Here is a 12,310-nt window from a genome sequence, read left to right as displayed (position 1 = left end):
TGCAAAATTTAATTATGATATATGTTATTGTTGGCCAGCTTTTGTTGATGTTGATGGGAGTTCTCTGTCCCTCCTGGATATGGATGTCTGTTTTCTTCCCATGATTAGGGAAAATTTCAGCCATTACTTCTTCAAATAAAATTTCTGCCCCCTTTACCCCTTCCTCTTCTTCTGGGACTTCTACAATATGAATGCTAATAAATTTTATGGGAGTCACTGAGTTCCTTGAGTCTATTCTCATGTTGCATAATTCTTTCTCTCTTTTGTTCAGCTTCATTATTTTCCATTATTTTGTTTTCTAGGTCACTAATTCATTCCTCTGTTTATTCCAGTCTGCTCTTCGTTTCATCAAACCTGTTTCCAATCCCATTTATTGCATTTGTCGTCTCTAATTGATTCTTTTTTTTAAAACTCTTTCATATGTTTGGTAAGGTTCTTTCTGATATCTTCTATTCTTTTCTCAAGCCCGGAGTATCCTTATGATTATTCCTTTAAGTTCTCTATCACGAATGTTATTTATATCTGTTTTGCTTAGATCTCTGGCTGTGGCCTTAGCTTGATTTTTTATTTGTGATAAATCCCTCTGTTATCTGGGAAAATGTTCCTCTGACAATATTTGACAATACAGTTTTTAAAAATTAGTGGGTTTTTAAAAAATCTGGTACTTCCATTCTTTGACACAGGTAATTGTTTTTCAAAGAGATTTTAGTCACCAGGTTTGAACTGCTAAAAAAAATAATCCAACAATCTTTGTTGCATGATTCTTAATAAACTGACTCAGTTTTTCAGTATTCTGAACAAAATGAGCAAATATATGACTTGAGTAATAAAGCAGAAAAAAGTTGATAGCAGGTGGTGGCATGTTTATGAGTAATCTATTTTAAAACAAGCATGTATGGAATGAATTGGAAAAGTTAAAGAATAGTTAAAAGAAAGTTTAAAGAAAACTTAAAGAATTAGGAGACATCAGCTTCTTTCACATAAAAATGATGAATTTGACAGGATAAAAATAATAGTCTCTAAATAACCCCAATAACAAAGCAGAAATTTAATGAAATCAATCAGATTTTCAAAATAGGAAATTTTTAACATCGACTGGAAAAGGAGAAGTGGGAAATATACCCTTACTTCATATGAGTTAAAAGGAAAATTGCTATTTTAACATAACATAAAACTGGATCTAATATCCTGTTTTGAAGGTGGTTATAAATGTTTTATGAGGAAAATTTCAACTGCCATGGTTGCTTCAGAAATACCACCAGTGAATATTTTTTATCTTGGGTGAAAAAACAAAAAATTGAGGTTCATAAAGATAAGAAAATGTTACCTGCTTACCCCCATTGATTTTAAAAGCAAGTAGTTTATACGTGTATTCCACAATTCTGAGAGGCATATTATAGGGCATTACAATTTAGTTATCAATTCATTATCATTCAAAACTTTGGAACTTTGGTCCATATCTTTGCACTTATTTTCCTTCCCTGTAGTTTTTGCCTCTATAAGCACAGTTCCTGAAGAGGCATTTTCACCAGGTAGATGACGATTCTTCAAAAGTATTAGGATTAAAAAGGCTGGTATATAGCTTATTCCTCTTAGAGCTCCTGGCAAGCCAAGGTAGATGTATCTACAAAAAAAAAAAAAGTTAAAACATATTAAGCTTACTTAGTGTGGTGAGTACAAGCCAGTTTTGAATATCTTTATTATTAATATTTCATTCCTATGAGGAAAACAGCAGCTAATTATTTTGCATGTCAATCTTATATAAGCAACTTTGCTGAACTCCCCTATTAATTCTTTTTGTTAAATGTTTTTTGGAAATTTTCATCTAGAAAATTCACACTTTTTTCTTTTCTTTGAGGTTTTTTAAATCTTTTTATTTCAAATAAAACCTCTGATTTAAATGCAATATTGATAACAACAACAGTTTTATTCTAGTATTTAGTAAGAATGCTTCCAAATAATCACCATCAGTTGTGTTATATACTCTGTGAAGGTTTTTTGATGGCATTTTAAAAATGCATATTTATTTTGAGAGCAAGAGCAAGTTAGCTCGGGCAGAAGCAGAGAGAGAGGGAGAGAGAGAATCCCAAGAAGGCTCCATGCTCAGTATGAAGCTCAACACTGTTCAGTCTCACAAGTGTGAGATCATGACCTGAGCCAAAATCCAGAGTTGGACACTTAATCAACCGAGGCACCCCAGCCCCCTTAGATAACCTTATTCAGGTAAGGAAGTTCCTCTTTTATTCTGAATTAGCTCAATGTTTCATTATGAATGCGTAATGTATCACCCAATCATTTTTGTACACATAGTTAGTAGAACATCCAGGATTTTACCCCCTTTATTGTATTAATAGAGTATATTAGGTTAACATATTTTTTTCTGATATTGAACCATCCTTGCATCCTAATATAAATTATATTACTGAGTTTTTATTACATTATTAGATTTGATTTATTAATTTTTATTTAGAATATTTGCATATAGATTTATAAGTTAAATCAGTCTATATTTTTCCTTGTACTGAAATTGTCCTTTTGAATATCAAGACTGCCCTAGTTTTGCAAATAAATTGGGAAATTTTCCATTTTTTTCCATTGCTTAGAATGACTTGTATTATTCAGAAATTATCAGTTCTTTGAAAGTTGGTAAAACTTGTCTTAAAAGAATCTGGACTTGATGCCTTAGGAAATGAGAATTTTTGACTGATTCACATTTTTAAATAGCTCTGAAAATATTCATATTTTCTAGGTGTTTTTTGTAAAATTTGATAATATATATTCATCTAAAAACTCTCTATTTAATGTTTCCAAATTGCTATATCTAAAATCCTTAAGTATTTGTACTTATATTTCTTTTTTTATTTTTCATAGTGTTTGTGTCTCCTCTCTATTTGCCTTTCCAGATTATTGTTATTATTGTATTTTAATCTTCTCAAAAAATGTTTTATTTTCTTGGTTACCTCTATGGTCTGTAGTCTATTTAGTAATATCAGCATCTTTTTATTTCTTCTTCTTTTTTTTACTTCTAAAATTTTATTATGAAATACTTCAAGAATTCAGGGGGGGAAAGTTAAAAAATGTGTGCTTAACACCCAGGTTTTTTAAATGATTAAATTTTGAAGTGCCTGGGGTGGCTCAGTCAGTTAAGCATCCAACTCTTGATTTCTCTCAGGTCATGATTTCACAGTTTGTGGGTTTGAGCCCCATGCTGGGCTCTGCACTGACAGCCTGGAGTCTGCTTGGGATTCTCTCTCCCCCTCTCTCTGTCTCTCCCCTGCTTGCTCACTTTTTCTATCTCAAAAAATTAAAAAAAATTTTTTTTAAATCTTTAAAAGGGTAGCTGGGTGGCTCAGTCAGTTAAGCCTCAGACTTCAGCCCAAGTCATGATCTCATGGTCTGTGAGTATAAGACCCACATTGGGCTCTGTGCTGTGGGTTCAGAGCATGAAGCCTGCTTCAGATTCTGTGTCCCCCTCTCTCTCTGCCCATCCCCCACTCACACTCTGTCTCTCAAGAAATGAATAAATGTTGAAAAAATTTTTTTAAATCTTTTAAAAAATAAATAATATTAAAATGATTAAGTTTTGCCATTTTTGTTTCAGACCAACTCAAAAAAAGGCATTAATACATTTAAATCCCTTGTGTACCCCTATGATTTTTATCTTTTAGCCATTTCCAGATGTAACACTATGTTGGATTTTATGAATTTTGTTCCTAGTTTATTTTTATAGTTTTACAAAGTATGTGTATATATTTATAACATATAAAATTGCTTTATATGTACTTACATTTTAAGTAATTGGCATAATACTATACATTTTATTCTGAATATTTCTTTTCTTTATAAATAGTTTATTGTCAAATTGGTTTCCATATAACACCCAGTTCTCTTCCTCATAAGTGCCCTCCTCCATGACCACCACTTATTTTCCCCCTCCTTCTCCCCCCTTCAACCCTCGGTTAGTTTTCAGTATTCAATAGTCTCTCAGGTTTTATGTCCGTCCCTCTCTCTCCCCAACTCTCTTTCCCTCTTCCCCTCCCCGTGGTCCTCCATTAGGTTTCTCCTGTTCTGAATATTTCTGTTTTTGCCCCTCTTTTTATTTATTTTTTTATTAAAATTTTTTTATGTTTATTTATTATTGAGACAGAAACACATCATGAGTAGGGGAAGGGCAGAGAAAGAGAGGGAGACACAGAATCTGAAAGCAGCCTACAGGTTCTGAGCTGTCAGCACAGTGCCTGACTAGGGGCTCAAAACCACAGATGAAATCATGACCTGAGCCTAAGTCGGACGGCCAACCTACTGAGCCACCCAGGCACCCCTAGTCCCTCTTTTTAAAATTATGCTCATACACCCAGTTCTACTTTATATATATTTAACTATAGCACCACATTTCAATGTGTGAACATGCCACAATTTAATCCAGTTTCCTATTGGACACTTGTCTTGTTTAACTTTTCTTCTATTATCAACAATACTGCAGTAAACCTCCTTTTACATGTCTCCTTGTGTAGGTGAGCAAGAGTTTCTCTAAAATACGTCTCAGGGTCTTAGAGTATACAACGTAGCAATTGCCCAGATGTTTTCTTTAATAGTTTTTACTTACTACCAACATTTTTCATTGTCTCTAATGTCTTCTGTCATAAAGAAAATTTGAAGATGTATATTTAGTGATATTTGCTCATTTCTTGCCCTTTGGTTTGCAGTTTTTGTTTTGTTTTGTTTTGCTTTGTTTTTTTGTTTTTTGTTTTTTTTCAATTTAAACAGAAAGCAGTAAGGATCAGAGATATGTGGTTGTATCTGCTACCTGCTACTGGTTTAAGTGTTATTTCTTTGTAAGCCACATATTTATTTCTCTGATAACTTTCATGAGTTTTTTTTATCTTGAATATTTGTAATTTTACTCTGATATGCCCATTTATGTATTTTTTGACTATGCCTTAAAATGTATCTTTGATTTGAAAATTCATGTCTCAAATTATAGAAAATTCTAAGCCATTAAATTTTTAAATTTATATCTGCCATTTCCTCTTTCTCTTTGTAGAAATTTTTTGAGGTATATGCTTTAATGTTTAACTTGTCTTTATTTTTTTAATAGTTTATTGTCAAATTGGTTTCCATATAACACCTAGATCTCTTCTCCACAAGTGCCTTCCTCCATTACCTTCATTACCACCAACACCCTCCCACTCCCCTCCCCCTTCAACCCTTGGTTCAGTTTTTAGTACTATTGTCTCTCAGGTTTTGTGTCCCTCTCTCTCCCCAACTCTCTTTCCCCAGTCCCCTCCCCATGGTCTTCCATTAGGTTTCTCCTGTTAGATTTATGACTGCAAAAATGAATAATCCAGTGAAGAAATGGGCAGAAGACATTAACTTGTCTTTAATATTACTTAGGTGTTTATTTTTGTTGAGTAAGTTCACATTGTTGATTTACATTCTAGATAAATTTTCTGTATTCTCTTTCAGTTCACTAATTCTCATTTAAACTATATTGACTTCAAATTTATTATATATTTAGGATTCCTTTTATTATCTCAATGATATACATTTAATTTCTAATATTTCTCAGTTCTTATGCATATTCTTATTTCTACTTGATTTTTATTATCATTTCTTGTTCATTTTTAATGGATATTATGCCATTTATTTGTTAATTATAATCCTATTTAGCTAGTTAAGCATACTTATTTTAAAAAGTGTCAAACTCCTACATTATATTAAATTTAATGTGGAATAAAGTCATGTTTTAGTTGGTAATTTATGTGCTTATCTTTTTCACCATTAGATTTGTTAATGTGTTTTTAAGTTTTAGCTTGCAAAACTAAAGATTTTTGAAAGTTTTGTAGTTGTTCTTATTGACTGTGTTTTTTCTTTCTCTGTATTTATTCTTCCAAATTTGTTCTATTTGCTCTTTCTCTGTATCTATTCTTCCAAATCTAATAGCTTTCCCGTTGTTCCTGAGGCCAGACCAAGTTTTTATAAGGGCGATTTTTAATGAGATACTGAGTTTAATCACAATGAGAGCAGATTGCTTGGTCAGGTTCTCCAGTGTATCTATGTCTTGTTTCCTCCTTAGTAACACAGCAATGATGTGCAAAAGGGATTCTTTTAAAATCTCTTTTACAAAGAGGTTTGCATTTGTTTCTTAGGACTGCTATAACAATGCACCACAAAGTTGATGCCATAAGACAAAGTAAATGTATCCTCTCACAGTTCGGGAGGCTGGAAATCGGAAGGCAAAGTGTTGGCAGGGCCGGGCATCCTCTGCAGGCTCCAAGAAGGAGTCTTTCCTTGACTCTTTCTGCCTGCTGGCAGCAATCCATAGCATTCCTTGGTTTGTAGATGGCAACTCTGAAATCTCTACCTCTGTCACCACACAGCATTCGTCCTGTCTGTATGTGTCTCTTTGCCTCCTTTCCTCTTCTTATAAGGACATTGGTGATTTGATGTAGGGCCCACTCTAATCCAGAAGGACCTCATCTTAATTTCACTAATTTAAAGACTTCTTTCTAAATCAAGACTTATTTCCAAATAAAGTCATATACTGAGGTTATGGGTGGACATGAAATTTTGAGGAACATGAAATTTTGAGGAACATTTGAGGGTATTCAACAGCATCTCATGGATTAAGCATTAAATCTGGATCTAATCTCTTGACTCCTTGGAAGTACTATATTTTCTCTTTGGAAACTGATCATCCAGAAACCACTTCCTATTTCTAGGCTTAGAAGTTTTGCATTTAGTCTTTGTACTCAGCTTTTATTTATTCCCTTATGTTGTTGTTCGATTTCTACTTCAGGAAAGCTGGATGTCCTGGATGATGTTTGTATTATCTTTGAACCCAGATATATCCCTTTCAAATTATAAAGTGTATCTATTGTTCTTATTTGAAATAAGAAATATATCAATACATAACTTACTGAATTACTTCTCAAGCTTTTCTACCTTATTTGAAATTACATTGTCTTTTTTCTAAATAATGAATTCATTAATTTTTAATCTTTGTAAAAAATATACATATACACATACATTTAAAGTTCTAAATATACCTTTGACTATTCTTTTAGCTTGGTCCCATAAATTTTCCTATTCAATGCTTTCACTGATGTAGAGTTCTAGTTATTTCATTATTTTTATTATAATTTATGCTTTTACCTATAAGTAATTTCAAAAGTGAGGTTTTGGCAACATTTCATCATAGATTTCTAACTGCATTGCATTATGGACAGAAAACAGTGGTTATAGATATCAACACATTTTTTTTTAACTTTGTGGCATTAGACTTAGTTGTAATAAATATTTTTTATAGGCTTGAGAAAAATGTATTTTCTCTTGGGATTTTTTAAACTGCTGTATATTTATCAGATAACACTAGTACAATTTGCTGATTCAAATTTTTCTGTAGCCTCACTAACTTTTTGCCTATATTTTATATTTTCTTGTTGGAAACGTTGTTGAAATTTTCCACTCTGTAGATTTCTTCTTGTAATTTTGTAATTTTTTTTTGGTTTTCTATATTTGAGATGAAGTTGATAGATATATATGGGTTGGTGACCATTACATATTATCAATTAAGCTTTTTTTATTATTAAGTAATATTCTTATTTAACTCTGTTCATCCCTTTCACCTTAAATTCTGTTTTGTCTTACAGTCATTAATATAACCACAGAAGCTTGGTTCACTGTCTGCCTGGGATGTTTTTCCTGACCTTTATCTTAAATCTTTCTTCACATATATTTTTTAAGCTATGTCTTGTAAACACATATAGCTGGAATTTTGAAAACACTGAAACTCACATAAAAGTAACTTTTAGGAATCAAGTTCGATTGGTTCACATTTATTGTGAAACTTGATGTATTTAGTCTTATTTTTTCAACTTATTTTGTCTGCTTTTATTTTCCTATTTCTTACTTCTATTGAATTTTCCTTAATCCTTATATTTCTTTCTATTAGCTTGGAGTAAATGTAAGTGGCCATCCTTATGTCTTTACATCTTTGGCAGAATTTAAAGTTAATCAGTATTTCTATTTGTCAAACCATAAGAGTCCTATATGTTCCCTGGGTTTTAAGCTGACAGTTTAGCCTCCCATAGTTGCATGGATGCTGGCTGAAGATACAAGACTTCCAGGTCAGAGACGAAGGACATTTTTACTCACAGTACAGCAATCATCACAAGCTTCATGTTCAGGTTTGTTTTCCTTAACCTTCAAGTCCCAAAGAAATCACACCAAGGAGACCTATGTGAATTTTGTACACATAATTGGTTTGGGTCACAGCTAAGAAATGTTGAATTTAGGAAATCCCATTCTTTTAAATGGGTTGGATGCAAATTTGCCAACCTTTACCCTAGAGAGAGTTATTACTTTTATTATCCTAGACAGCAAACTCTGCTCCAAAGGAAAATACCATCTATATCTTCCAAGATCATGTACTATTCAAACATCCTTGAAAAGATCGTCCTCAAAAAAGCCTCTGCTAACAAGATCTGCAGAAATGCAAGAGACCCATGGAGAACGGTTTACCAACAGTAATGACTGAAACTTACTGTTTCTACACTACATTAACATCTGGTAAGTTTATTCACTAATACACTTTATCAGCCACTCTAGTTAATCTGACTGATAGAGGATGCTACCAAATATAACTCTCTTGTCTAAAATAGCATTTAATTAAGGCTATAATCGATAGGAATCCTGGCAGCAGGATGAGGCCAGTCTATACCAGTGATCTCTGGGTTTCTCAACTGTGAAGCAAACCAATCGCATGCACAGTATGTGTGTAGGCCACCTTCAGGTTACCTCTCAAGAGCTTTAGAGGGCTAGAGAACTGATGAAAACATGAATTTCATGCTGTCTTCTCTCTTCATAGTACTTGCCATATGTCCTTTTACTAATCAAAATAAGACCTTAGAATGTTCTAAACAATGCTAAATTGTTTTTTAGTAAATGAAAGAATTTTTATACTGCCCCCTTGACAGAAATTAATACAAATCTGAACAAAATTCAGGTCCCTAAAGTTAAAAAAGACACCATGGAAATAGAGCAAATGGAAGTATTTTGTTCAAAAACACATTATCTTGAGTTTTGTTGAAAGTCAGACTTATACTAACAAAAGAGTAAGCTTTTATGAGACATGAAGAATATTGTGTCAGCAAAATTTAATGAAGAAGGAAAAATATCATTTTGAAAAGTAGATAGATGCAAAAGGAAATAAAGGTCAGGCTAGTCAGATGTTGAAATGATGTAGCATGCAATGAGGATGCTATAAAGAGTAATATAATTTCTAAAGGTAGTTTATGTATAGCTATTACCTTCAATAATGTGTTGATTGCAACCAATTTGACAAAGATCATTTTGAAAGACTAGGTTAAGGAAGTCATCCATGCTTATATTTACCAAGTACTTTGAAAATATTGAGGAAATAAAATTCCAGTATATAAATAAGGAATAGAGATAGAATTAGCATATATTCTGGAAACACAGCCAAAAGTAGTCTAGTACCTGAAAAAGAAAATGTTATACATGAATGGTGCCATTTTATGTACAGTCTATGCTTAGAAAGCAGTCTTTTACATAATTATTATGTTTACCTGAAGTTGGTTGAATCATATATCCTGCATGCTCCTGACTCACCACATTTTGAAGTTCCCCAGTGTAAACATGTGGAATCCACTAAAGCTCCAAAATATATAGGTGCAGGAATTCCAGCTACAATTAAAGAGGGGAAAAATCCAACAAGGTAAGAATTAAGGTACATTATTTTGTTTGTAAACATTTCAGTTTTCTCTATTTGTAGAATAAATAAAGTAAAATATGAATTAAATGCTTTAAATTTAATTTAGATATTAGAAGTTATTACTTTTACTATAACATTTCTAAGTTATAAAGGATAAGTAATGTGATAGATAAATGTGATATAAAATTATCAATATTGAAAAACATTGAATTAATTTCTCTTTATATTTTTCTGTAATGCTTTGGACCAATCATGTATACATTTTACTTCAACAAAGCATTTTTTGTTCATTTGCTTTTCAAATCTTAGAATAAGTGAAAAGTAGAATTAATTCAGATAGGTCATTTTCAAGTAAGAAGGGGGAGTTCTACATTTTTCTTATACCTTAATCTCATATAAATTATTAGGTGCTGCAAATAGAAGGGATATTTGTTATACTTGGAGAGAGAACAATTTCATTAACTTAGTAGTTAATTGTGGTCTCATATGATGTTGGAAAAAAGAATAATTTTTACCAAATACTCTTGCGCAAAATGTATGTAACCCCACACCAAGAGACTTCTCTTCAGGCTTGATACACCTAAAAAATAGTTAAATTCATAAGTAAAATTAAAATAAAGATTTAAACACTGTCATAGTTTTTTTATTAAAGTGTTTGTAAATTCTGGTTACACACTGGGCACTAGAACATGTTTTTTGCATGCTCAAATCTTGGTTATTCAAGGCCTGATTATCCAGTTTGTAGCCTACACAGGAGCCTTACTTTTGATTCTTGGCATTTTACCCATCACTTTTTGCTCATTCATTTTTATCGCAAAGTTATCAGAGAACAAAATATTTTGTATTAGTTTCTATCCCAGTATCCACTGAAACAGTAGTTCTTATTGAAGCAGTAGTTTTTGATTAAACTTTCAGCCCAAAACAAGAATAATGCAACCCTAGCTCTATTTAATTTATTAACCAAATACAGAAAATCCAAGAATTATATAAGTAAATGAAAGGCAGAAAGAAAACAAGGATAACATTTTTGAAAGGAATGTGACAAAGAAATCCAAAGCATATTTTAAGTGATTTGGTATCATTTCAAGAGTCATACAGATCTTTCATTCTCTCCAAAAATCCCACCACTTTTGCATTGTTGCCTGAAGTTCCTATCTGAAGAAACAGGACTATAATTCTGCAGTGGACCTTCATGTGTCTCACTCATTCCAGCATCACCATGGCCAGCTCCTCAAAGAATTTACTTTGGGAGTTCCACTGTATTCCCTCCCTTTCCTTCCTGATTAACTCAAAGCTGAGAAAATAAAAGTAGCTTTCTTCACAAAAGTATATTTTTAGCAAAAATGTCATCTTATTGGCATTTTCTTAACATAAAGATTTTACTGAATTTGAGCAACCTCATAGGTTGATGTAGACATTATCTACCTGACACATAGGTTATTTAGACAACATCAGTGATTTATTCAGAAGGAAGTTAAGAGAAGCCAGGAGACCCAGTGTGACCCTCTTAGTCCAATGGCTTCCATTTAATACATAAAGTAGGGCATTTACATTTTCTGAAGAATTTTGATTTCCTCTCTATCTCTAATATACCACTTAATGTCTAACAGAAGTGTGAAATACTAATTTAAGCTGTTATTATTTAAACTGTGTCAACAGTTTAAACTGTTCTACAAACTCTAGCATTGATTGGCATTGATTATAACATCAATTTCTAGAACCTAGGAATCAGAAAAAGTTAGCATGTACATCCTGGGAAAATGCTGAAAAAATTCAAATTGTTCTTTAAACTGGCACAGTGGCATTGATGTTGCATCCCTTTACCATCATAGTAGGAGATCCAGGGAGATCCCACAAAAATAGAGACAACACAAGTATATTATTCAAAGTCCAGGTGTTAAATTCTACAATATGACCCTGGCAAGAGATGGGAGAAGAGAATAGAGACATGAAGAGAGCATGATTAAGTATTTGTTTTATTAAGAGGCAGACATTATTTCTGAAAAATTATAAAATTAATGAGCAAAACATAAGTGTAATTAAGACTTTCAATAATCATTCTGACTATTTGAAAGATACAACTTTCAAAGCAGCAGAAGACAATCCAACATGTACAGTGGTTTCCCCTTATCTGTGGTTTCACTTCCAACAGTTTCAGTTACCCACAGTCAACTGTGGTCTGTAAGCAGATGGTTCTTCTGACATAGCAGATCAATAGCAGCTGAGTGCTATGGTCTGTATATCACAAGGACTCCATCATTCACCTCATTTCATCTCATCATGGAGGCACTTTATCATCTCACATCATCTCAAGAAGCAAAAGGGTAAGTATAGCACAATGTGATATTTTGATAGACCACATGCACTTAACTTTCATCATAGTATATTGTTATAATTGTCCTACTTTATTATTAATTAATCTCTCCTTTGCCTAAATTATAAATTAGACTTTATCACAGTTATGTATATTTAGAAAAAAACATAAAACATGTAGGGTTTATTATTATCCATGGTTTCAGGCATCTATTGGGGATCTTAAAATATATACCTTACAGATAAAGGGTACAATATATG

At 32.4% G+C, this 12,310-nt stretch overlaps 1 protein-coding gene across 1 annotated transcript; it reads right to left on the bottom strand.

Annotated features, from left to right (window-relative positions):
* Positions 1-1,033: 1,033 nt before the first annotated feature.
* On the bottom strand, positions 1,034-10,930 carry LOC115305283 (solute carrier organic anion transporter family member 1A2-like). Its single transcript, XM_029955528.1, has 4 exons — positions 10,833-10,930; positions 10,252-10,316; positions 9,591-9,708; positions 1,034-1,624 (listed from the first exon to the last, which is right to left on the bottom strand). Exons 1-4 carry the CDS (start codon positions 10,928-10,930, stop codon positions 1,405-1,407), a joined length of 501 nt encoding a protein of 166 aa, XP_029811388.1. The 3' UTR covers positions 1,034-1,404.
* Between the last annotated feature and the right edge of the window lie 1,380 nt (positions 10,931-12,310).

The sequence above is a fragment of the Suricata suricatta genome, chromosome 10 (genome assembly GCF_006229205.1).
Source record: "Suricata suricatta isolate VVHF042 chromosome 10, meerkat_22Aug2017_6uvM2_HiC, whole genome shotgun sequence".
Lineage (NCBI taxonomy): Eukaryota > Metazoa > Chordata > Mammalia > Carnivora > Herpestidae > Suricata > Suricata suricatta.
This window is presented reverse-complemented; position numbering and strand designations above follow the sequence as displayed.